This window comes from Syngnathoides biaculeatus, chromosome 13 (genome assembly GCF_019802595.1).
Source record: "Syngnathoides biaculeatus isolate LvHL_M chromosome 13, ASM1980259v1, whole genome shotgun sequence".
Classification (NCBI taxonomy): domain Eukaryota; kingdom Metazoa; phylum Chordata; class Actinopteri; order Syngnathiformes; family Syngnathidae; genus Syngnathoides; species Syngnathoides biaculeatus.
In genome coordinates this window covers 3,274,997-3,302,027 of record NC_084652.1, presented here as the reverse complement: position 1 = coordinate 3,302,027, position 27,031 = coordinate 3,274,997, and the positions used below count along the sequence as shown (strand labels likewise).

At 47.9% G+C, this 27,031-nt stretch overlaps 2 protein-coding genes across 3 annotated transcripts in view; both read right to left on the bottom strand.

The window, feature by feature from the left end:
* Positions 1-3,313, bottom strand: part of phlpp1 (PH domain and leucine rich repeat protein phosphatase 1) — a 48,550-nt gene extending 45,237 nt beyond the window's left edge. Inside the window, exon 1 of the mRNA XM_061839789.1 lies at positions 1,039-3,313. Coding sequence (XP_061695773.1) covers positions 1,039-2,536 — 1,498 coding nt within the window. The 5' untranslated portion in view covers positions 2,537-3,313. The remainder of the gene's footprint in view (positions 1-1,038) is intronic.
* A 1,245-nt stretch (positions 3,314-4,558) lies between these two features.
* Positions 4,559-27,031, bottom strand: part of LOC133510961 (phosphatase and actin regulator 1-like) — a 37,567-nt gene continuing 15,094 nt past the window's right edge. For both annotated transcript variants that reach the window (XM_061839494.1, XM_061839493.1), the window contains exons 3-12: positions 23,327-23,407; positions 22,367-22,570; positions 20,894-21,239; positions 19,762-19,958; positions 17,621-17,777; positions 13,469-13,524; positions 11,035-11,096; positions 9,256-9,400; positions 6,876-6,948; positions 4,559-5,884 (exon numbers count right to left, since the gene is read on the bottom strand). In XM_061839494.1, coding sequence (XP_061695478.1) covers positions 5,869-5,884; positions 6,876-6,948; positions 9,256-9,400; positions 11,035-11,096; positions 13,469-13,524; positions 17,621-17,777; positions 19,762-19,958; positions 20,894-21,239; positions 22,367-22,570; positions 23,327-23,407 — 1,337 coding nt within the window. In that variant the 3' untranslated portion in view covers positions 4,559-5,868. The remainder of the gene's footprint in view (positions 5,885-6,875; positions 6,949-9,255; positions 9,401-11,034; positions 11,097-13,468; positions 13,525-17,620; positions 17,778-19,761; positions 19,959-20,893; positions 21,240-22,366; positions 22,571-23,326; positions 23,408-27,031) is intronic.

Genomic DNA, 27,031 nt, shown 5'->3' with positions numbered 1-27,031 from the left:
AGCTAGAAAGTGTGAGACCGTCTCAGCAGAACTCTCCCTTCTCGCTTCTCCCTTTCACATCCCAAAGTGCCATCAGCTACTGGACACAGCGGCACTGGGAAGACTTCCCGTGCTGCGCGACAGCACGTAAACCCATCTTGGCAGGAAGTTAGTTCCTGTGACGGTCCTCCAGGCCAGTGGGACGGGCACCGTGTAGCATCTCAATGACCACAGCGTCCACCGAGGGAGTTTCAGACCCTCCCGGCTGTGCTGTTCCCACCCCTACTCTCCATCCGAGCACAAAGGCATTCAGCCTTTTCATGGAGGGATGATAATGGGGCGAAAGCTGGAACAGGGCCCCTGCGCCGGAGCGCCATAAGTTGTGGCGGCGGCTTTGTGGTGATGTCATGCGTGTCCATGGGAGCGCAGTGTGCGGCTGCGGTCGGACAAAGGCGCCCGAGGCCCGGAAGAAATGACACAAACAACAATAACGATGCAGATACGTCAAGGAGGCCTGATTTTCTCCCATTTCAACTGCTAACCCTGATTAAAACGTTCTGTTTGGAACTAAACGGAAACCTGGAACAACCTGCTACAAGAACCATGACGGTTAGGATCCTGCAATTCAGTCTGGGGCCCGAGGAACCTTCCGTCCGTGGCCATGCAAGAGTACTTGAGGCCGGCCAAAACAATCCCGGCGGAATTTGTGCAAGCAGTACAGTACACTCAGGACAGTCGTATAGACGCGCTCAAGCACGGACAATTCAAAGTCTTCACTGAACTTCAGATGCTTCTTTTGGGGATGCGGGAGGACACCAGAGTACCTGCATGCAAACTCCACAGTGTAAGGCCGGCGAAGAGATTGAACCTTGAACCTCAGAACTGCGTGGCTGATCTATCGTATTCGACCGTAACGCTACCACAAAAACCTCATTCGATTGATCGCTGCAGCATTTTTTAACCCCTGTGAATGTGCACCAGGGGAAACCGCCGGCATCTCGGAGGCTTACGCAGACCTGCACGGCCGCAACAGCGTTCGACAAATGAAAAATAACGTACCTGCGTAGAAACGTAGGAGGGAGCCCATTTCTGTGTTAAGCCCTTCCTCTTGAACTCTCCAAGGGTCCTTAAATCCAAGCTTAAAGAGAAAGTCATTCTGGATCTGCAGGGGCCTCTCATCTGGGCTAAGCCTCCTGACGGCTTCGCCATGCAGCTGAACATAAAGCGTGGGGCTGGACTCCTCTGAGGAGCCTCCACAGAGGCCAGAGGTCAGCGCTGATTCGCCAGCGGCGCCGTCTGGGTGCTGGATGTCAGGTGTGTTACCTGTGGAGCTGTCTCTGGACAAGGAGGCGGCACTGCCGCTCGTCGGGAGGCCGTCGGCCGCGTCGTTCAGGCGGACGGCGCCGCGCTGCTTGTAGGCGACGCCGTTGGCGATCGGGTCCAGGGTGGCGCCGGACACGGGGCAGTCCAGATCCAGCTCGTCCGAAGAGCTGCCGTACATGTCGTGGCCTTCCGTGGCGCTGTCGAACGACGGACTGAGGACGGACGCGTCCGTGCCCAGAATCATGTCGTCGCTGAGGGAGTCTCTGTGCTCGCTGAGCCGGGCCCCGGAGCTCAGGTCGTCAAAAGCGCTGCTCTCCACGTCCGAGCCAGAGTTGAGACCGTAGCTGTCAGTCCCGTTCCGGTGCTCCGAGTCATCATCGTTCGGGGTGTCCACGTTGGAGTTCAAGTTCAAGTCTGACAGCGAGCACGTTATGTTGTCTTGGGACTCCGACTCGGGACTGAAAAGTTTTCCATCCTGTTGTCGCTCATCTGCATTGGTGATGAGCAGCAGTCTCATCTTGTCACTGGGGTGAGCCCTTAAATCTGCGGCTTCCAGGCCGGACAAGGGGTTATATTTGACACCGGGGTCGTCGCTGACCTCGCACAGATTGTAGTTGTACTCGTACTTGACACTGCAGTTGCCATTTTGGTCCATCTTGGGGTTGTCTTTGCTAAAAAATCGCACGACAGAAGTCGACTTGCCGCCGAGTTTGCTGAGGCGGATCGCGACCTCGCCAGCTGTGGTGTCCGCCGTGCAGAGGACGGGCCTGGGCGACGAGGACGTCAGTCTGTCGTAGACATGGACGGCGCCTCGGTGGAGGTCGGCGCGCACCCACTCGCGGTCGGCGGGCTGCAGCTGCGTGCTCTGCCGGTGCTTGAGCAGGGTCTTGCGGTCCAGGCTCCGGGTGTGCAGGGACGCAGAGGACAGGGCCGAGCTCATCTTGGCATTACCGCAGGCTGCCGCGACAGCCGAGGAGGAGGCAGCGGCGCTGAGGTTCCGCTTCAAGCGCCTGCGTCGTAGCAGTAGGGAGCCCGAGTTGCCGGATAAGCCTCGGCCGTTCAAAGCCGCGACCCGGCCCGGGTGGGGGACACCGTTGCCGTTCTTTACGTCTGCGGGGGAGGGAGCTCGACGTCCGCCGCCGTCGGTCGCTGGAGTCCGGCGGCCGCTGGACACTCCGCTGGGCTTCTTCGTCAACTTGCCTCCGTCGTCAGCTGCAGCCTGCACGCTCTCCATCTCCGCCAGTCAGACGTCCCCCGCGCTCGGAAGAAATAACGGTGCGCACTTGGTTCCGCCGACCGCGTCTACATTTAAAAGCCAGAGTACGTCCCCGCCGTAGTCACTCGTTCCACTACTCGTCACTCACTCCTCGCCTTTCCTTTCCTCCGTCGCCAATGGGGAACATTTTACCGATTCGAGTCGCTGGGAAGGAGGAGTAGGCAGGGCGTGGAGGGACATATCAGGGCGGAGACGTGACCGTGCGTCCCGCTTGGACCGAAATACGCTGCTCGAATATGCAATGAACGTCGGCCGACCTCCGACGCAAAAAGCTCCTGATGGATATTCATGAGGACCAGTCAAGATGGCGTCGCCTCACAACAATAACGCGGTGCATTCTGGGACATGTATTGCGCGTTCCCGCGTCCTTCCTGTACCCGTGTGGTGAGGAAAGGCTTTGCAAACTACATCTCCCATTTTCTCGTGCTCGGGTCACGTGAGGGCTATGTCGACGCACCTTAGATGGATGATAACCGTTGGTCTAGTTTAGCTTTAGCCGCGTGTTGCTACGTACGTAATCTCCCACTTTCACCTGTTGAGCATTAAGTCACGTCGGCGAGCCAGCGGTCCCACTCTGGTGACCGCGAATAAAATGCTAAAAATTGACGGCGGGTGACAAAGGGAAGCTTCTTGAACGCGTCAAAACGAGTAACTTGTCATTGGGACGCCATTTCACACAGGGTCGCTCCACGATTTCACGGCGTTCCGCGCTCTCTAGTGGACTAAAAGCGAACTTGCATCATTTGACTAGCGACCCCTACAGGCCAGGAGGTACTGCGGTGTTGTAATGGGGGAAATACTTTACGCGATTTTGAATCATCAGGCTTGTGTAATTATGGTCATATTATCTGACTGATTAGAATGTACTGTTTTGCAGACTATTTTTTTTATACCCATTTTATTTTTAAATTTTTTTTTTTTTATTTAATGATCTTTTAATCTCATTGTATTAGTACTCTCGTGCTTTCAGGATAATCATGAATCAAATACTAAGTTTATTTGTGGTAGGCATCTTTACCCAAGAGAATTTGTCCCCCGTGCTCGAAATTGTTCATAGGTCATTCAGGAAAATCTTTCGGATGTCCGATAAACGAGCTTTTTGCCGACTTTGATCGCAAGGAGTGGAAAATGCTCCAATTCAGCTCACTTCGGGCAAGTGAATGGCATAATCCGTCATCTCCATAAATGAAAGTGCACACAATGGAAATGCATTCAGAAATGGGATTTTAATTTAATTTATGAGGTTTGTGTCATTATAGTCCGATTGTTTGACTGATTAGAATGCACTGTTTTGCAGACTTTTTATGAGCCTATTTTATTAGTACTATAGTGCTTGCAGGATAACAAGGAATAAAATACTAAATTTATTTGCGGTAGGCACCTTCAAATTAGAGAATTTGTCCCCCGTGCTCGAAATTGTTCATAGGTCATTCAGGAAAATCTTTCAGATGTCCGATAAACGAGCTTTTTGCCGACTTTGATCGCAAGGAGTGGAAAATGCTCCAATTCAGCTCACTTCGGGCAAGTGAATGGCATAATCCGTCATCTCCGTAAATGAAATTGCACACAATGGAAATGCATTCAGAAATGGGATTTTAATTGGCATTATGTATCCTTTAGATGGCATTCTGTATTCCCAAATTGTGTGCGGGGGACAATGAAATCCGTTGAGATTTTCCAAGTGAAAAGGGGGGGGGGGAGAAGGTTATTGCTGAGTTCATTTTCCTTTCTTTTTTTTTTTTTTTTTTTAATCCGGCAAAATGAAAATCCTCATGCACATCCTGGCAGCTCGTGTTGTCTTGATTGCCGTGCAGACAATCAAACGTGGGGAGTGTTAGATCATTCTTTTTGTGTTGAATCAATAATAAAAATACATGGGGGGGGGGTAATCAGTGAAGCGAATTGAGTTGGTGAAACTCCGTTACAACGTGAACTGATCTGTGCTTCAAATGAATACAACACCCATGCACACCACACGGCTTGAAGTCCTTCTCCAAGGGAGAAGAAAAACTATATTTTCCCCCACACCTGACATACACTTCACATCTTAATTCAATGTAATACAGTAAAAAATGAAAAAAATGACCAAAACATTAAGTGTCTGTAAAGCTCATGAGCGACAGTGCAAATAACTTGGGTCATGAAGATGACTGAAAAAAAAGTTTCAAATCAGTCCACGAAAATCCACTTATCGTCCGGAATGGTCGCCGTGTTCCATTAATATTGAGGCAGATGTCTAATTGGCTCAGTGGAAATAACAGCAGGTAAAAGTAATCCTGACGTGAAAACATTAAAAAAAAAAAAAAAACCACACATTTCTGTAGAAGTACTGTAAGAGGGGGAAAAAAATGACAGGGTGGCATGTTGTTCAACCCCCTAGATGAGCAAAGGCTATTGCTTGTAAAAAGAAAGCAATGTGTATCATAAAATGCAGGTTATGAGGGATAAATAATAGAAAATGAAAAATGAGTCTCGCTCCTGGTAGTCATTCCAAAATACTTCCATCCGAAGAGCGCGGACCCCAAAAATTGAAATGAATATAAAACATATGCACATCTGTCCGACGCAAGTTTTTTTTCTTTTTCTTTTCTTTACATAAAATGTACACAATTCTGACGAGAAGGAAACTGGATCGGATTTGTTCAATATAAACAAAAATGTACATTTTGGAGAGAGCAAAACCCCTCAGCTTTCACAGTAAGCGACTCGGACGACAACATTGTCGGTACGGTACGGCACGCGGGAAGAACACAACCGGAGCTCGAACTCTAGAGGGCCCTCGAAGCATTGGCACCAGATCAAACATTGCGCATTGTCACATGACCGCCCTCCCCGCCAATGCGGGAAAAGATGGACGGACGGACGGACGGATGAATCCATCCCCCCTCCGGCGTCTGAGTTTCTCTGTGAGAACAGCCGCCATCAAAAAAAAAAAAAAGAAAAGAGAATCAGCGTGACCAGTCGAGTCCGTCGGCGCCTAAAAGTTCTGCCGCACTGAAGGCGGAAGACGGCAGACGGACGAGCGAGCGACGTTCAAATGGGCCAATTGCACAAGATGGAGGGCGGAGAGGGGGATTTAGACGGAACCGATGTGCTACTACAGCGGGTGGGTGGGGGTGGTCGCAGTACCGACTCAGTTGTCTGGGGTCTCAGGAAAAAAAAAAGCAAACAAACCCAAAAAAGGCATTTGAGAAGACGTGGCCTTATTGACAAAAACGGGCACCGTTTGACTTTCCAGCACTTGAGGTTCTTTTCGCCCGGGCGGCGCTGCTCGACACGGCCACGGCCCGTTATGGTCGGTGGAACCTGAAAAGAAAAAAACAAGACATACAATTGGACATGGGATGAAAATAATCATCCGTCCGTCCAATTATCTCTTGCCGCTTATCCTCACGAGGGTCCCGGGGAGTGCTGGAGCCTATCCCGGCTGGCAACGGGCAGGAGGCGGGGTATGCCCAGAATTATTTGGCACATGGAGACAAACATCCGCACTCACAATCACACCTACGGGCAATTTGGAGTGTCCGATTAATGTCGCGTGTTTTCGGGATGTGGGAGGAAACCCGAGTGCCCACCCGGAGGAAAACCCACGCAGGCACGGGGAGGACATGCAAACTCCACACAGGCGGGTCCGGGATTGAACCCGGGACCTCAGAACTGTGAGGCCGACGCTTTCCCAGCTGATCCACCGTGCCGCCACGACAATAATCATTTTCATACATTTCATCCCTTTGAGGCCTTGCTAAACTTCTACAACCAGCGTTATGTGGGGAAGTAAATACCTGTATGTGCCACCAGGATTTGAATTTGAAATGTAAAATGATCACATTTTCAATAGTTGTGTTTCATTTCAATGTTCAACTGTTAATAATTTCGCTGTCTGAAAATTCCCCGTCCGTGCCACCAGGCAGGGTAACTTCAGGTCAAAACCGAACAGCCAGCCAATGGCAGGTTACGCATTCTTGGTATGTGACGTCACGTGACCAAGAAAGCGCCACTGCGATTGGCTGGGTGTTCGCTTCTGACCTGAAGTCACCCCGCCCGGTGGCACGGACGGTGAATTTCAGGCGGCGAATCGGAGCCGGTTGAATTGTTAACATTTCAAATTCAAATTTTGTTTTCTGCGGCATTTGAAATTCAAATCCCGGCGGCACATATTTACTTCCATAGTTTTGCCGCGCGCGCTTATGTAGTCACAAGCGGAGCGTCGCGCTCATTTATCCGAGGCGGCTTTTAACTACGCGACTGCACAGAGGCGTCAAATGCAAAAGGAAACATTTTGCAAAGTGCACGTTACCTTGTTAAATGACGACTGGATTCGTGCACTTCCATCTCGTTGCTCTTGAAGTCGTTGAGCTCCTTTCGGATCGCTGCCTGCAAATAGCAAAAAGGCGCACAAGCAGTTGAGGTGCACAACAAAGGTGTTGATGATAAAAAAAGATGGCAGACAGTCGTCAGCCTGGATTTACGCTGCCGGCTTGAATCGACAATTACAAAGACGCTTAAAAATCACATCGGTGGAATTGAGCACTTTGACCTGCGGCGTAAAAATACCCTTGATGGTTAATATTGCTAATAATTTTCAAAACAAAACAAAAAACAAAAAAAACCCAAACGACTACATCTTTTCCCTCGTTGAAAAGTGTTGCAGCAATTTCATCATTTCCTTAGCTGTTCCCTGATATTGTGATAAAACCTTGAAAACGGGCGCATTATACGTAGGAATTTGCTTGCATAAATCAACATTTTGCCGTCATCGACTCTCGGCAGGGTGCATGAAATGTAAAGAAAACGGCAGTTTCTCCAAAACCACCGCAGTGCAGCAACTCTTTCAGCAGGGGGCGCTGTCCTGCAAACAGACCCTTCAACAGTAGTTCACTGGCTCAGCTTAATTCTGTCATTTAGCAAAAAGCTGACAGTGATATTAATATGTAACTTTCCAGGATGGTTTTTAAATCTTAATCAGCGTTTCAGAGTTTATTTTTATTTGCTCCACCGCAGGTTCAAATCTCAGCTGTGTCAGGGCAGCCTCTGACCTCTGACCTGTTTTTCTGCAGTTCTTTCGAATGTATTTTTGTTTTGCATCGCACGTTTTCACCCGTTCAAGGTTCATCAGGCGCATGATTCCGCAGGAACTTCAACAAGTTCTTGTCAATTCTTTAGACGCACACGACATGTACAGTTTCAATTATTATTGTTTGAAAAACATGGTTCTCATCGTTTCCCTTGATTTAACGCACACTGGCAAATATAATTGAACCTGTAACCGCCTACGTACGCACAAACTTTGTATCACCTGTACAAACAAATATTTGTTATTTTTGTCTATTTGGGTCACTGTAGGAAAAAGTCATCACATTTCAGGGTGAAAGAATGACATTAGAGAAATACTAATGTAATATTAAAACGCCGCGTGTCATCAGCAAGTTCCTCCAAGAGGAAGGCAAAATCAAATTAAAAACGCCGCTTTGATGTCGGCAGCGCGCCGCTCGTCCGATTACTCCCTTACGTAAGAGGGGCCGTTGCGTAATCACAACAGTCGAAGCCCCCGCGAGTGGTCCGCAGGTGTGATCTTGCGTGCTCACAAGGCAAGGCAAAGAGTAGTGGGGGTTCGGGGGGGGGTCGCGCACACGACACGCAGCAGGAACGCCACTGGGCCGTTTACTCCCAAGAGTGTCAAATGTGAAATAAAACAAGTTCCGTCATTTCCGCCCTGTAAGCTGCGACTTTTTTCACACGGATTCAACCCTGCGGTTTATGCGCCGATGCGGCTAATTTGTGCATTTTTCTAACGGCCGCGGGGGGGGGTTGCAGTCGAGCGGAAAAGGTAAGAGTGAGACCGGTGGAATATATGTGCCGAGGAAGTGCGCTAGCGTGTTACTGCCGTGTCTCAGTGATTTTTACCGGTATGTTTTTTTTTTTTTTTTTAAACCGGCCCTTTTAGCGAGACACTAGCGTTAGCGTTAAACTCTCTGTGTACCGTCTTATAGTCAGTAATAAGATACCATAATTTCTGGGCTATAACCCGCACCTGGTTATAAGCCTCACCCCGTACATTTTTAAAGGAAAAAAACATTTTGTACACACATAAGCCACATGTGCCCGCATCGAAAGACGAGATATTTAAAAAGAATTTTTTTGGGGTCTTTTTCCATTGCTCCAGTTGTTCCCGCTGCCGTTTCTAGCGTCTCACCATCGCCTCATTTATGCTAAGTTTACGTGCAGCAGTTCCGTTTCCTTCTTTTACCGGCCAGCTCGATTGCTTTTAATTTGAAAGCTCCGTCACATGCATTTCTTCTTGCATTTTCCATGATGAGGATCTGTCTGTTCATGCACAAAGCGGGAAGTTACACTAAATTTTCATCTTCCTCGACACACATATTCCACCTGTCTCATTCTGACCTTTTCTGCTTGAGCGCCCCCTGGTGGCCGTTATAAAAAAAACTGCGTAAATTATCCGCATCATTTTATAAGCCGCAGGGTTGAAAGAGTGTGACAAAAGTCGCGGCATATAGTTCAGAAATTACGGTACATTTGCCACATAACGCCCCCTCTCGGTAGTCATACAAAAGTATATAACAGATGTTTTATTAGGACGTGAATTGTTTTCATTTTGGGGGAAAAAAAACCCCAAAACAACAGAAGCCTAATGCATCTCTTTTAAGCGGAAGAACTACTGGCCTTGTCAGCTGCAGTGAGGCGGGTCCAGGGTTTATCCGCCCGCCGGTCGTAGTCCTGAGCGTCCGAGACTTCCACGTAGTCACTGAACCGGATGAGGATTTTGGCCTGTCTCAGCTCCTCCACGGTGGGCCTCTGGCTCAGCTAAAACAACAAAAAGCAACTCCGTCAAAAGAAAAAAGAAAAAAAAAAGCGGGGGTGGGGGGAGGGTTGTCGTCTTCGCAAAAAGACGTCGCTAACAAAAGGTTAGCACTGAAGTGTGCGACTGCAACGCAGAAAACATTTGGAAGATTTTGTCGACAAATGCCTAAAAGTGGTTCATCAGCTAACTTCAAAAAACATAAATGATATCTCAAAAGCGAGACAAAATGTGGATTCATTCCATATTATCAAGCGTCCATTTGAAGTGAGGCATCATGTCGGTACTACTGTTGTGGTGTACTAGTTGAAGCGGCGCGAGGACAGGGCACCGATTCGGAGGTGGTCCTTTATTTACCGGAGGAATTTCGTCCCGAGTATCAGGTGCCCACTTGAAGTAAGACGTTTATTTGAGGAGGAATTGAGTTCATCCTTGAGCTCTGCTGTGAGCAAACTTTGCCGCTCAACGGCTGCTTATGATTTTAAACCAGGTCAAAATAAAAACAAGTTAAAAAAAAAAAAAAAAAAAAGGTAAAATGTATTTTTTTTTGACAAGTTTTGCCCTATTTGTTATTCCCTACTTGCAAACTTGGAGTTTTCTTTTAAACCTAACAAAAAAAAATATCTATTTTGCGCTTTTCAAATCATGCCAAGATGCCAAAAGATTCAAAGCTTTGTCATACCAATACAAATATGAACATAACGTGGCACAAAATTTAATGAACGGTGAGTAGTGCCAAAACCACGTCTAATGGAAAAGTAGTGCTCTGGTACCATCTTGTGGCAGCTACACTCCAGGCGGTTATAAACCTTTTGGGTTCGGCATCATTACTCTCGGTTATTGATTGTTATTTATTATCTATTAAAAAAAAAAAAAAAAAAAAAAAAGCAGTGATAATTGCAAATTCACTTTTAAAATACTTTATAATACTAAGGCTAATGAAAGAAAATGTGATGTGAGAAATTATTTTATGATTACAATAAACCAGTAGTGCCCCCAATTTTGGAGATGAAATTTTCAGCGCCCCCGCCCAGCTTCAAATTTTTCCTGGCAGGGGGGCCGGAATACCCCCGTAAACATGACTTGAGAATCAACAAAAACAAAAACAAGAACCGATTTGTAACTTAATGACAAGTTTTCATGATCGTTGATGTTTGCCCCACAGTTTGAAAACCACTGGAATAAACCAATTAACCAAACGGGTTAATAAAATAAAACAGAGCTGCTGATGCTCAGAGGGGCGAGATTAAAGAACAGAGTGGGCCGCGTATAAAGTATCGGTACTTTGCCCAGAACCGCTTTGGATGCTCACTGAGCTGAAGTTTCGCTTAAAAATTCTTCTTCTTCTTATTTTTTTTTTTAGGAACAATCTCCAGTTGGCGTTGAAGTCCAAATTGTACCACTTTCGCGGTATTTGACGAAGGAAGTCCCGCTGTATTAACGAGCTATAAATATCGTGCAGCAGATGTAGGATTTATTTTCATGTATTTTTTTGGGGTCGAGAGCGGGACGCCTGCAGGGGTGCAGGAAGTGTCGCGTAATTGAAAGCGACAGGAACAGGCGCGACACCTTCTCCGCGGGGTCCGAGGGTTTGGCAGCCGACACGCCGCAACGGGCCCGCCCGCCGTTTCTCGCTCACCTTTCGAGTCAGCCGTCGCTTTATCTCCCGCTTCTCTTCGATTTCCTCTTGCTCGTTGCGAGCTGCGGGCAAGGAGGAGCGTCACTGCATTTGTGCAATTACTAACGAGGGAAGCAAACGCGCAATCTGCATAACGCGGCCAATTAGAGAGCAACGCCATCAAGCTCGCGTCGCCTCACATGGCTTTCATCGTCGACTGTTTGATAGTATTAGCGATGCACGTCTGGGGAGCGGGATTGCTTTGTTCTCCAAAGTTTTCCCCTTTGGCGCACATTCGCGATGGCGTGATTGGCCGATTGGATTCAAATAGGCAAACCTCCTAATTAAAACGGATGTGCCCCTTATAATTGGCTGAAATTGGCCTCTTTAGCATATTTGCTTTTTTTTTTTTTGCTTTTTTTTCTCTCAGGTCTCCAAAGAAAAAGCAGCCGACCGACGGCACGGAAACAATCCGCCTTTGCGCGCTTCGTATTGTATTTGTATTGCTCCGGATGAAGTCGATGCAGCTCATCCTTTCTTGACGGCTTTTTATGACATCCGACCAGACGTGAGGTCATCAGGAATCTGCTTTTCTCTACTCCAGTTGTTACCTTGCATTTGATCCAAATCCTGCCACTCTTTACTGGTTACCGTGACAAACGCCAGCATGCTTTTACTCAAATGGTCATTTTCTAAAAGAATGCGGCGGCACGGCACGGTGGATCAGCTGGGAAAGCGTCGGCCTCACAGTTCTGAGGACCCGGGTTCAATCCCGGCCCCGCCTGTGTGGAGTTTGCATGTTCTGCCCGTGCCTGTGTGGGTTTTCTCCAGGCGGCCACTCCGGTTTCCTCTCACATCCCCAAAACATGCAACATTAATTTGACACTCTAAATTGCCCCTAGGTGTGATTGTGAGTGCGGCTGTTCGTCTCTACGTGCCCTGCGATTGACCGGCGACCAGCTCGTTGACAGCTGGGATAGGCTCCAGCACTCCCGGGACCCTCGTGAGGATAAGCAGCAAAGACAATGGATGGAATGATCAAAGAAATCCATCTCTTATTGATCTGGCGCTCTCCCGCGCTTGATTTAACCTTGCAAGCGCGCGAGTGACGGAGGACGGAGGAAACGCATCGGCTGTAAATTTCTTGACTTTTTTTTATTTTTAGTTCTCTACGTCGTCTCGGTGCGGAGCCTGCGGGTGGAGCAGGATGTGTTGGCAAATCACACTTTGATGTGAAAGTCACAGAGTCCCCGGCGACAGGACTGCGCCTGCCTGATACGACGTGCGTGCGTGCGTGCGTGCCGGCACTCGAGAAGCAATCTCGCCGGGCTCAGGAAAGCCCGCTAGCCAGCATCGACGTGACGCCGAAAGGCCGTGATAGAATAAGGCAAAGGACAGCGGCTACAAGAACCCATTTTAGCAGGAAAAAAAATAAAAAATGAATTAATTTGGAATCAAGCCACGCGGGATGCGTCAAAATTTGGGACGGGAAACATTTGCCCACGAAGGCCACACTAATGCTCATCATTTCGGGTCTCAGGCTCTCGTTACGTACTGTATATCTTAGCAAGTTAGCATTTCATCTACCCTCATTTTTAATAATATACGACTACGGGGCATGATACACAATCTTTAGCGAGTTTCCGGAGTGCTCACTTTCCTGCAATGTTAGCACATTTGATCAATTATAATTATAAAATAGTCGACAGGCCGAAGCGTGTTGGCATCTAGATACATTTTAGCAGAGCAAAGGATTGCAGGTTAGCATTCATCCATCAATTTTCTTCGCTGCTTATCCTCACAAAGGTCACAGGAGGGCTGGAGCCTATCCCAGCTGTCAACAGGGAGGAGGCGGGGCACACCTTGAACTGGTCGCCGGCCAATCGCAGGGCACATCGAGACAAACAGCCGCAGTCGCAATCACACCTCGGGGCAATTTAGAGTGTCCAATGAATGTTGCATGTTTTTGTGGATGTGGGAGGAAACGGGGGTGCCGACCCGTAGAAGAGCCACGCAGGCACGGGGAGAACGTGCAAACTCCACACAGGCGAGGCCGGGATCGAACCCGGGACCTCAGAACCGTGAGGCCAACTCTTTCCAGCTGAGCCACCGTGCCGCCCGGTTACCATTCAATCTCTTCTCAGCATCTATTGCATGATTTTAAATCTTTACCATCTTCACTAAGCGTGGTCTGTATCTCACGACGTTAAGCATATTCGCATTAAAACGGTACCCAAGTGGACGCCAGACTCCTGGTCAAGATGTAAAATCCGTACCGCGGCTACTTTCGTCGGCGTCCGCTTTTCTCCGTGGAGCTGAAGCCACACAGTACCTGCTCAACTACCGGCACATCCGTCGCAAATACTCGGCTACACGTCAGCGACGGTCCGGTCGCGTACGAATGGTAGTTTCGATGCGTGGTATCGAGTGTCAAAAAAAAAATAAAAATACTCACGTTTGAGGATGTTCCTCTGCTCCAGCTCCTCTGCTGTCGGCCTCTGACTCAAGCGCCTGGTGAGAAACAGAACAAATATTCACAGTCAGCAATTGACTACAATAATATAATAATATTTGACGTTCGGGGTATTGGACACGGTGGGTAAATTATATTTCGAGTCGATGTATTCCATCAAACGGATTTTGCACTGTTCAAAGGAAGTCTCTCTCTCAAAAAAAAAACAAAAAAAACTGTTTTTATTATATATTAAAAAAAACAAGAAAAGGAAATATTCTGAGGCCTCTTAAAATTTATAGGCTGTTTTCGTGACCGAGACACCCAAAACGATGACCGGGGTTTTTTTCCTCATTCAGCAAGCGCGTCAGGGCCCTTTTCTGCGTCGCCGCCTCGTTTAAAAATAAACAGCAATCTGGATTTGCGCGGCCCGGGTACCAAAGTGTATTTCTAGGGATGGCCGCGTTTGACAGCTGCCGTTAACCCAAAATCTTCAGATGTTTGCGAGGAAATATGCACGGGAAGAGTGACTCCAAGCATACGTCCAAACAAACAAAAGACGGCTTTAACCGGAAGGAACCTTGAGTAGCGCAAATCTGACAGATTTGGAGCGCAAATACCGAGTCAAGATGTGGCGTGCTGCTAAGACGCCAACGCACAAACAGCCCAATTGCCATTTTTTGTTTTTCGTCGTCGTTTCCGAAGAGAACACAATAAGATGTGACGATTACGCACGGCTTACATATTCAGTTGTGCTGCCGATGTAATCTTTTAAAGCGGGAATCCAAAGGCGTTCTAAGGGTATACAATTAGAATTAGAAAGACCTTTGTTTTGGGTTTAGTCTTGAAATCATTTACAGGGGGTTCCGTTTCTGATGGTCCCGAAATGACAGCGTAGCGTGCAAACAACATAGATTGTCCAGCTGTGTAAGAATGTGTCCTCGTGCGTCACTTTTCATTTTAAACGTGTGTTTTTTGCACAAACGTTTATGACTCATTGTGCCGCTGCTGCCTCCAATATTTAAAATACAGAATTTGCCTTTTGTGGACTGTATTGTCTGTGCTTTGATCCTGGATCACGCTGTGCCAAGGTGGAATTTTTTAAATGACACACCATCTCATCCTGCACTTTCTACTTTTGACCAGATCTTCCCCCCTCGAAAAAGAGAAAATCTCGTCCAGTTTCACCACTTTTTTTAACTTTCGCCATGATTATCGAGAGAAAACATCAGCAGCGTGTCTAGCTCGTCTCTGCTCTACGTTGCCCAGACTGTGTTGCTAACTAAACCAGCGGCGGTGGACGCTGTCATTATAAAACACATTGATGGGCTGCGTAAGTATTGTAACATTTGTAATTAGGAGTGTACGACTTTAAGAGCGGAGGGGGGGGGCGGTGTAAGGTAAACGAGGAAAAAGAGTGGGGCAGAGGAGCGGTCGTTGTTAGAGAAAGTTCCACGTGCTGCCTAAAAGAAACCAGTGGCTTCTTGATGGATGCAAATATGTGTCATCAGGATTGGAATTTGAAATGTAAATTGATCACATTTTCAGTGTAAATTTTCAATGGTAACAATTCGCTGTCTAAAATTCAGCGTCTGTGCCACCAGGCAAGGTTACTTCAGGTCAGAACCGAACAGCCAGCCATTCGCAGTTACCCTTTCTTAGTCACGTGACGTCAGCAATTTCAGACAGCGAATTGTCGCCGGTTGAATTTCAGATAGCAAATTGTAGCAACTATGGAAAATGTGATCACTTTACATTTCATTACATTCAAATCCTGGTGGCACATATTCACGTCCACACTACTTTTCATTTTTCGCAGTATGTATGTGAAGTGCGCCATTGGATGTAGCAACCAGTCATCCCTCGCGCAATGAATCACATTGCACAATTCCGCAAAGTGAAGAGCTGCGTTATACTTTCAATTTGCATTGGATTTTTTTTTTTTGCGCGCGCAATGCAGAACATCTGCGCGAAGAGACTCATCATCGACTGGCCGTTCGCGATCGACGCATTGAGCAACCCCGGGCGTACAGTCCGGTCCTTACACCGGCAATTGTCACACACGCGGAATTATCTTAAATCGGGCCAACAACACAATAACAATGTGTGGCCGCGTCCATCTTTGGAGAAATGTGTCCCAAAGTGTCAACAAACGGCGCTCACAGTTTCACCTCCGAGGTGCCAACTTACCAGGCAGCCCAGCAGCGTGAAAGCTATTTTAATTTCCTGGCTGCAAAAATGATTTTTTTTTTTCTTTCGGGGGATAAAACGTAAAGCTTTTAAATCCATTTCTGCTATCGTGAAGGAGAGCGTTAAAAGTGGAAGACATCATGCGCCGACAATAAAAAAGATGATGACCTTACACGATTATGCTGTGAAAGTGGTGCAAAGAGAGGAAGCCATTTTGTCATTTTTTCTTTTTTGGGCAACGGGAAGACGCGGCGTGCTGCGGCACCGCCGGACGATAACGTTTTCCCTTCCTCGCTCGCAACCGTATTCCGACGTCTCCAATCTTGGCAAATTGTTGGCGTCGAGGCGCTTTTACGCGGCGGAGGAGTCGGCCAGAGACGCTGTGAGATGATTCAGTGAGGTGAGCGAGCGCCGCAGAGCGCGCAAGTAAAGGAAAAAAAAAAATAAATCAAGGGGAGGGGAGGGGATGACGTGTTGCCAAAATTAGGTCAGCACCGTTTTAAGAGCCTCATTTCGCCGAGATAAAGAATTTATCCTTGTCGGATGTGAAAATGGAAAGATGAAAGCGTATAAAAGGAGCCCCCCAAAAAAAAAGGGGGGGGGGGCGGGGGGCGGCTCATATTTCAATCAGCGTTGTTGCGGTTCTGTTGGGCGGGAAATTGAAGTCTTGTCGGGCCAAATTAAGACACGCTCACGCTCACTTTGGCAGACGGGACCAGCGAGTTGTTGACTTGACTTGACTGCGCCGCTGAGGTGTGCGTTCACGATTTGGACGATGCTACAATGAAGTCAAGGGACTCACTGGAGTTATGATGTCATACCGTTCGTTGACAAACACATCACTCCTCGTTCACACCGTACGCACTGAAACGAGGGAAATGTCAAAAGAATCAGGATCAATTTGAGCATTCGAACCCCTTTTTGATCACAATGGTCCGATTTTCCAATGTCACTCAAAGATGATCCCAAACGATTGTGCCCCCAATCACATTGTTTAAATAAGCAATGATATTTCGTTTTGAATATCCCCCCCCCCCCCCCCAAAAAAAATGCATCATTTACTTTGATTGAGCGAAACCAAGAATGTGTCACGTGTCCGTTCAATGGCACGATGTGATTGGCCGGTGTCGGTGTCGAGTGTGCGAGTTGAGCGTGTCGCACGCATAGTAATCGTCGGGCCAAATTTTGCATTCATTTCCTACTTTACAATCAATTTCAAATCAGATTCACAATTATCAGCCATTTCTCAGGTAATTACCCTGCAGTGTGTGTTTTTTTGAAAAGTGATTTCCCCCCCCCCCCCAAATCGTTTTTTGCTGTATTGTCCTGATACCGTAATTTCCGGCCTATTTTCACACGCTTTCAACCCTGCGGTTTATGCAGTGATGCGGCTAATTTGTGCATTTTTTTTCTAACAGCCACAAGGAAAAAGGTGAGCGTGAGACCGGTGGAATATATGTGCCGAGGAAGTGACTTTTACCGGTCTGGCCCTGATAGTGCTAGCGCGTTACTGCAGTGTCTCAGTGATTTTTACCAGTATGTTTTTTTTTTTTTTAGCGCGGCACTAGCGTTTGCGCGGTGGGGCTAGCGTTAAACTCTCTGCTTACCGTTTTTCCTTGTAAATATCTCGTGTTTGAATATGGGTTTCGATGTGGGCACTTGCAGCTTTTACACGGCTGCGGCGTGTGTATGTATGTACCAAACGGTATTTCCTTGACAAATGTACCGGGTGAGGCTTATAACCAGGTGCGCTCTGTGGGCCGGGAATTACGGTCATGGAATTGAGGAAATATCTTTCCGATCCCGCATGTTACGATGCATTTTTATCCGCCCACTTGGATTTTTTTCGGGCATTTCCAAATCATCTCGCATTCAACTCAGCCGGCACGTACTGCCGCTCTGGCGCTCGCGCATGGCTCCGGCGCGACCCGGCCACCAGTAGCGAGGTCTATTCGCGTGCGTCACCTCGTGAGTTTGGTGCCGATCTGCTGCCTGGACTCCAGCCTCTCCTCGTCCGTCTGCACCGGCAGGATATTTTTCTCCTCCAGCTCCCTTTTGGACGGACGGTTGCTCAGCTTGATGGCCAGCGAGTCTTTGCGCAGCACCTTCTGAGCCAGCGTGCCTGAAATTCCACACGAGCAAGCTCAGCTCAGCTGTGAACACAGAATCCGGGAGGGGCCGCCAAAAGTAGCGCCGGAGAGGGAAATGTACCGGTACTACGGCGCTGAATAATGGATGTGTCAATAACATCAAGGGCATTGGAATGTTTTAAATATTTGATCAAAAGTTTCAAAAGTGCCGAAAGGTCTCGTTGTGAAAATCGCTTTTTCATTACCGTGTTATCGCAAAAGGTGACTTCCACTATCTTGGACGCTGCCTGCGGAAACCAAGAAGTGCCTCACCCCAAATCGATAACAATTCCCCCCCCCTCCCCCCCCGAGGAAAAACAAGCCTTCACTGTAATTACCCCCCCCCTTTCACACACATTTTTTTCCCCTCTTTATGTCTTTCTCTCACACACAAAATCTCTTAACAGTCACAAAGTCACGTCATGTCAGTATCCGAGCCGCTTATCCTCACAAGGGTTGCGGGAAAAGCTGTACCCTATCCCAGCTGGCTTCGGGGGAAAGGCGGACTGGTCGCCAGCCAGTCGCAGGGCAGATATCGACACCATCACTGAGCGGGAATCGATCCCACGCTGCCCGGACCAAAGGCAGGGGTGTGTACCACGTACACCATCAGTGACTCACCCGCAAAGTTTCTCAATTATTTAGTTCATGCCTCATTCTCAATTGATTTGATTTTCATACTTCAAAAACAGGAGTTGTCAAATTCACAACCTAACACATTAAAATGCGATGTTGGATTTTTGTCATCATAACCTTTGGAAGAAACAAAAAGAACGTACGTGAAGTACACAAGAAGCAGTTATCGGCAAGAAGAGCAGAAACATTTGCGGGCGCACTCGCGGAAGACAAATGTCGGTTTTCCGCACTGAAGGTCAAAAGGACGAATGTATTCCGGGGGACTTCAGGTGACGCGAGAAGTCCCGACAGCCCCGGATTAGTCCGGAAAATGTAGCAAAACTACGTTGTGTATCATTCCCAAGTCTTGGGGTGACAACACGGAGGCAAAAAGCAATCGTTCAAAAACGATCATCATCAGGAAAGGTCCAATTGTAAAAGATTTCCCCCTGTTACGGGGTGTTTGGGAAAAAAAAAAAACGTCCCGCACGGAAAACAATCAACAATAACATTATATTAATCCGATTCAAATACTTATAACGGCGTGTACGAGACAAAGTTGAGCCGTGCCGCGGGCATCATGACCGTGACGGAAAACGGACGACGGTCAATCAAAACAAATCGACCCAAACCGAGAAGCGACTGGTTCCGTTGCTCGTCTGCCGCGTCGCCCGAGACGTTCACCACAATAAAAATAAAAAGTAGAAGCGTTTGCAGATAAACTAAGTTTACCTCACTTCGTTTGCAACTACAGCGATGCCTCGGCTCTCGACCACAATCCGCTCCAGAAAAGTGAATTGTTCGAATACCGAATCGACGTTTCCCATTACAATGAATGGAAAAAGAAATAATGCGTTCCAAGCCTAAAAAAATGTGGCTTTTTTTAAGCATTTTTTTGTAGCTTTTCCTGATAATAAACTGCATAATCGAAGTACATGTATAGTTTAAATACTTAATAATTTAAGAAATATATTTATTTTTTGCTTAAAACGTATGCTTTAGTAATACAGTATGCTAGGCTGGGAGTGCATTGCCGTATCTGGAGAGACTCATTCGCATTCGGCTATCAATTCTTTCTTGAAGTCGACAGTTTTACGAAGAGCTTTCCGTCCTTCGGCACCCTTTTGTCGAGTCCCGATTTTCATTCGAAAACAGAAGCAAAAAATTCTCGAAATTTTTGATCGAAAACGTGGACGTTCGAAAACCGAGGCTTTTCCGCACAATCTTTTTTTTTTTTTTTTTTTTCCCCCCCACCCTCAAAAGACAGGAGTTCTCTCGATTGTCAGCGCAGATACGGTTACGTCTTGGTTTTTCCTCACCACGTGGAGGGTCGCGTTTCACCAATCGGGCATCTCCACTCACTGGTAAATATGGAGTCGTCATCTTCCTCGTCGTCGTCGTCGTCGTCCACGTCATCCTCGTCCTTGTACATGCTGGGCATGTCCTCGTAGTCGGACTCGCTGGGCATGTTCTCCTTGTCGTCCTCGTAGTCGATGATGACCGACGGCACTTCTCTCCTGTCCAGAGGAGCGCACTGGCTGCCGACGTGCAACAAAGAGCTACGAGAGAAGACGCAAATACCTCAATCGCGTCGTTTTGCGTCATTTGAAAAGAGCGAAGATGAAGAATTACGGCTCACTTCATTTTGTTGTTGTTGTTGCTTTTACTTCTCTTGCTTTACACGCACTTTTGATACGTTCCATTGCTTTGACCTGATTCCCATTCGAGCTTCTTACGATGACCCCCCAAGCATTACATAACCACACGCAGCTTTCCGCGCAATTGTACGTTTCATGACCGTTCACATCCTGAGATCGCTGCCCAAAGGGCGACAAGATGGCGGCTTAGCAGCTTATGCAAGATCAAATCAGGTATTCTGTCCCCCCCCCCCCCCCCCCGCAAACAGGAAAATGGAAAGGAGCTCTCGTAAAGGAGCCGCCGATGGCGTCAGGTCAAGCAGACGCCGCACGCCGCCGTGCTCACGCAAACACGCCCAGTTCAAAACAATTAAGCCAATTTGTGCTATGTTTTGCCGTAGCGTAAATTCTGGACAGGCGCGACCTGCTTAACTCCAGGGTGTGTTTGATATTTGCGACCAATTTGACATAAGGCGCAAATAACCGACGTGTCCTTTGCTGATTGAAGCCCGTTTATGCTGCGATCAGCCACAAATCGAGTGGTGAAGAAACGGCATCCATGTGAAAATTGCGATCTGCGTCGGGAGAGAAAATTCGGAGTCAAATAGCCTCGGATCGGTATCAGGTCTCCTCCAGATGCGAACAAAAATCGGATATCTGTCGCCTCTCTGCCAACGGGAGTGCCGCCTAAATCCACATATTGGATATATTGATGACATTGAAAATACTCGGATGTATACACACACACAAATTGAATATTATTACGATAGCACAAGAATCATCGGAATAGACGCCAGAAGATGATCCATAATCCCTCCCAGTTTCACTGCGGCCGTCGTCGTCTGGCGCCGACTAACCTCTCGAACCTCTGCATGGACAGCGCCAGGGTTTTGTTGAGCTCCTCGATGATGCGGCTGGGCGCGTGCAAGCCGCCGTACTGCAGCTGCAGGGGGTGGCCGTGGTTCTGGTGGAGAGCGGAAAGAGCGGCGAGCTGCGAGGGCAGCAGGGCGGGGTGGTGACCCGGCATCACTTGGGCCGGCCCGCACTTTTGGGACGCGGCGCCGAGAGGGTTCGGGGGCGGCGACGGGGACGCGGCGCAGTCCAGTCCCCCCGGAGGCACGCAAATCATGACTTTCTTGGGCGGGAGGGGCGGCGAGTGCTTTGCCCCGGGCATGCAGGGCAACTTCAGTGGCTGGCAAGAATCTGAAGAGGAAGGCAAAAGTGCAAATTAGGACTTTCCCCGTCCACGTGTTCTACTTGACCGCGAGACAAACAAAGCTCGTCGCGCTCGCTCGGACGCGCGCTGACGGAATTGGGTCAGCCTAATTCCGCTTTACGCCGACTGACAGATTGACCGTGACGGCCGAGGCTGACCGCAGGACGACTGTCGACTGAAGTGCGCAGCTCTCAAAACCGAGCAAAATCTTGTTGCGCTGGCCAAAAGGCTTCAAGGTTCCAAATGGGAGGCTCGGTGACGCTTCACCTTCATTTATGCGATGGCCCAGAAGTCTTTTTCACACAATTATTGTGGCTTTACATCAGGGGTGCCCTGACTTTTTTTTTTTTTTTTACCCCAAGATCTACTTTTAAAGAAGCCGGCCTCTCACGAGCGACCGACGAAAGGTGGTGGGGGGTGATGATGATGATGATTATGAAGCTCCCAAACAGTTTTAAGGTTAATGTTATGTTGCCTCCTATATTTAAAATACAGAATTAGCTTTTTTTGTGCACTGTATTCTCTGCGCTTTCATCCTGGATCAGGCTGTGCCAAGGTGGAATTTTCAAATGACACACCATCTCATCCTGCACTTTCTACTTTGGCTTCAGACCAGACCCTTTCCCACAAGGAAAAGAGAAAATCTCATCCAGTTTCACCTCTTTTTCTTTAATAATTCACATACTCCAACAGTCGGAGACATCTTGAAACAACAGCATTTCTTTTTTTAACTTTCTCCATTAATATCGAAAGTAAAGACAAGCAGCACGTCTAGCTCGTCTTTGCTCTAGGTTGCCCAGACTGCGCTGCCAACTAATGCAGCGACTTTTGGTTGATGGGCTTTTTTTTGGCACGCCGTCCCGCGATCGAGCAAGACGATCGACACACCGAACACCCCTGCTTTACGAGGACTTTTGCTCGTTTTGACTTGCGTCGCGAACCGAGGAACGGGGTTCCGTTCTGACGGCGACTTGTGGGAACACGTCCCACAAGGTCGGTCTTTTGTTTTTGTGCAAATCTCCTCAATCACGCGACAAACATCATTTAAAAAAAAAAAAACGAAAAAAAATAAACATTTGAGCATTTGAAAGAAAATACGCATTCGCCAGCTGACCTGTGCTATGGTTCGGGATGCGGGAAAAAGGCTTGGGAGGGAGCGCGGGCGGCTGCTTGTGGTACAGCGGCGGCTTGGCGGCGTTGTCCTGACGGTCGCCCGCGTACGTGACGGACTTCTTTGGGGCGAGGAGCATGGACGACTTGGCGGGGGGCTCCTGAGTGCACGCGCCGCCGTCCATCGACGATCGAAACTCGCCAGTGGCTGAGCAGACCAAGCGTGGGGAAAATAAGGATAAAAAATTAGTGAGAAGCAGAACATTTCTTTAGCGCAGACCCCCCGAAAATATGGTTTAAGACTTTGTAACATAAAAACTTTTCATTTGCAATATTCAAAGGTGATCCTGCTCATTATTGCTTCATTGTCAGTCATCAATACATTATTCTGTTAAACTTTGGTCATCTTCTTAAAAATTCAGCAGCCACTAAAATTTGGACTCGTGATTTAGTTTTTGCCCCTCATCCTCATCTTCGTCCTTTTTCCGCATGGTAGCCATTTTCTTTTTCAAAGTGTGGCCCAAATACTTCACTTCACCACTTTGAGTCTTTGTACACAGACACTAAGTATTACATTCTGAAATGTGGCTTATTTGGAGGAATTCCATCCAATAGAGCAAATATTCCTTGTTCTGGTTGCACATCTTTAGCAGCAGCCCGTGGACGAATTCAAACTCCCGTTTTTCACGTCCTGCCGCAAAGTTCCTTTCTTTCATAACAAATCTACTTTGAGCTCAGCACTTCCAATCGAGAACAAAGCGTTTGTCAAATCCCCCCCAAAAATGTGTTTCATGAACGATTGTATGAGTCTTGAGGAGCACTTGAGAGACGACCGATGAATGCCGAGATGAAGAATTGAAGAGAAAGCGCAGCCAGTTCCCGTGACGCTTTCATCTTACAGCCGTCATTTGAGCGTAAAAAGGCCGTGTCATTACGATTATGATATGGTTACGATGCAACTCACCTTTTTCAAAGATCTCCTTCAGCACTCCCCTCTTGATCAGTTCATCTCGACTCTGTCGCACCGACATCTTCCTCTCCAGGGCTGCGTGAGCGGGGAAGGGAAGCAGAATTACCCAAGCGGCCGTTTTCCCTAACGCTTCCCCCGACTCGGGTCAGGGGGGGGGGGGGGGGCGCTGCAGACTGACCATTACAGGTGAACATAATTTGACATTCCCGAAACATATGAAAACACACGCGTCCAACTTTCCAATGTTTCAAAACGTTTTGCGCAGCTCGCGCTTCTCTAAAAAGGAGTCGAACTGTACATTTCACAACAGGCGTCGGAGCCGTGAGTCGACCGATACGCTCACTGGTTTAATTGGAAAAAGTATTTTAACAGTCCTCTTTCGTGGTGGCACAGAAGCTCGACTGGAAAGCTTTGGCCTCACAGTTTTGAGAAACAGGGTTTCAGTCCGGGCTACACCTGTGTGGAGTTTGCATGTTCTCACCGTGCCTGCGTGGGTTTCCTCCAGGCAATCCGGTTTAATTCCACATCCCAAAATCATGCAACAACATTTTTTGGACACTCTAAATTTCCCCCAAGTGTGATTGTGAGTGCGACTCTCGTGTGCCTCCGTATGCCCTGCGATTGGCTGGCAACCAGTTCAGCGTGTACCCCGCCTCCTGCCCGTTGACAGCTGGGAAAGGCTCCGGCGCTCCCTGGGACCCATGTGAGGATAGGTGGCTAAGCAAATAAATGGACTGACAGTCCTCTTCATCATGATGTTCACATTTTGACACCACTTGACCAAGATGGCGCCCAACAACTGATCGACTGTCCAGCAGCTTGCAACCGATATGCCAAGGACCGGAAGAGTCACAGAAAGGCATCGAAGTGGACATGCTTGCAAAGGATCGAGCGCTTCTCGTGAATTTTGTGACGGCCTCGTGCGAGCGCCGTTCACTTTGGTGAGCAGCTCTTGCGCCGTCATCGCCGTTCAGTCTTACGGTGGATTTTCGTGCACAATCAGAAAGGGCCTCGAGTTGATCAGCATTAAAATGCTGAACGCCCTCATCAAGATATGAACGCAGGGCCTAAGATTAAGAGAGGCGATAAAAGCACAAAACCCCAAAAGAAACGATTCCAACAACGCTGCATAATGGACAAAATGGCTCGCAGGGACCATGCACGTCTATTTCTAGGCTTCGGAAGGTGGAGCCACTTAACATCGTCTGCCGGGAGGGTTTGAGCAAAGCTGTTAAGAAGTCACATACCTTGTTTCAAAACGCCACCCCTGCATAAAAACCAATTAAGAAAGTGTAATGAGGATGAGCTGCAACACGTGTGGTTCACGGATCAGCAGCGGCGCCGTCTGATATGAAGCTTTGCTGTCTATTCACAGCATTAATGGCTACCAATAACTCGCCTCGGTTCAGTGCGAGGTGTGACAACGTAGAAGCGGCCAGTTTAGTGTCACGATGCCAAAACTTGTACGGGACGGGTGGAATCCCGATCCGAGACCCAGATGAATTTGTAAGAATGAAATGAACGGTTTCTCTTTTTATAAAAAGGTATTTGATCCCCTAAAACTAAGCCGGAAGAGGTTTCGCGCAGTCCATCTGTATACTGCCGGTGGCAACTCAGAATTGCTGTCAAAAGGATTACCGGGGAGAAGAAGTTTCAAAAAGCGCCGGCTGGGTCGGTGGTATGGAACTTTTCCAAAGTGAACAACATGGAAAATGACTCATTGTTCTTGTTGTGGACCCCTGTGAGGGTAATCGTGGCAAAGTTAAGGAAGAAACCTCACAAGTTGTTCAGGATCTTAAGGGAACTGCCAAGGAAAACCTTCGGTAACAGCACGATTGACTGAAACAGCTACGTGTCCGCCTTGAGTTTTGCAAAGATGAACTACCGGTAAATTACTCAGAGACGTGGCCGACGCGCAAAATTACAATTGATTCAAGCTAATGGAGAGAGAATGAGGCCCCGTAACTCAGTGGTTTGGTAAACCGGGGGTCGAGAGTTTGTATCCCACCCCGAGAGGGGTTGCGTCAGGAAGAGCATCTGGCGTAAAAACTGTGGCAAACAAATACCAGCGTTCATCTAAGATGTCACGCGGTGGCGACCCCTAACGGGACAAGCCGAAAGAAACTGCTATTGGAGTGAGAATGGTAAGGGAACAGCCTCAAAGGATTAGGCAAAAACGTGTTCATTTTCTGTGACTTTGATCGGCTGTCTGGAATTGACCGTCGAGGGATCGGGTCTTGAAGCGCTGAAAGCCAAGTGGAGAGAGCGCGCCGCTTGTGTGCAACCACCAGAGGCGCCCTTGATGCACTCTCAATTGGGTCGCTGTCCAAAAAAAGGATCTCAATCGTCAATCCGTGAAATTCAGTCAAATGGCAAATCGATGTCGAGCACAGCCGGGACGCCGCAGTTGACACCAGTACAGGTTGAGCCATCGGGGCCAGCCGGAGCAGAGGAAAGACTGACGAAAAAGGGTCGACACCAGACGGGCAGCCATAAACTCAGGGATTATACTTCAGTTTCATCCAATATGAAAAGTGATTACAGCGAGCTTTGACGTGACATAACGGCTCGGCTCGGCTACGGGATATGCGCCGTTACGCAACGCCATCAAGTCAAAAGCCTTAATGAGAACGCGTCTTTGAGATTTGACGGTCATTGTGTGTTTTCTGGCGAACGTATCCATCTTGCGTTCTTCCAGCCAGGGCCCCTCTGCCGAAAATAGACGCGTCGGCAGAGGATTTGACTCGGAATTGCAGGCGATTTCATCAGAAAAGCGCAAAAAGACGTTGAGTGCAAATAATGACACTGTTAAAACACAGCAATAGATTGCCTCTTGAGTCAGCCGTCATTAAGAAATGACTCACGCGGCACCATTTGAACTGTGCGCCGTTTCCCTCGCCTTCTCCCGTTCCCCGCTGTGCATTCCTTGTAGGCGTTCCGTTCCTTTCGACCGTGTAAGGTGACGTTATCGTGAATAACTGGCGAGAGGAACGCGCGCATTAATCACGACGCCTACGTTGGCCGTGTGTGGCAGAGCCTGCCGTGGCCTTTTTTTTTTTTTTTTTTTTTTATAATTCTGACCCGGCGGATTGGTTCTGGTTCTTTTGCTTATTTCCGTTACGCACGATGTCAGCGGTTATCGATAACCCGCAAAGAGTTATTGCATTAGCAATATAGCAACAGGGTGTTCAAATACTTATTTTCTTCACTCTAAGTGCCCCAGAAAAAACTCATTTGAATTATGATTTGACAAATTAATGGTGCACAAGCGAGGAGAACGACAAGACGGGAAGGTCGGGGACAGGCGGCGCCGGAAACGGTGGACGAATTTGCAGAAACGTTCCAAGAGTTTTGCATGGGGGCGTCGTCAACAAGCTTGTCATGAGGACAGCCAAAAATAAGCGGGCATGGCTGAGTGGACTGAACGGATCATTTCTAGTGGTTTATTTCTAATGTGCAAGGTGCCAGTAATTGTGAAAAAAAAAAAAAAAATCAGTGACATATGACCTTGTCCTGTTATTTCCATTTTACGCGGTGGTGTTATTGTGAACAACTGACAAGAGGAGTCGTTTCATTAAGGCAAGCAAACCATGAACTATTTTTTTTTTTGGGAGTCTGGATTATTTCTAATCTCTGTGTAATTGTATTACGCAAAATGGCAATTACTAATAATCTGGAAAGGTGCAATTGCATCACAGT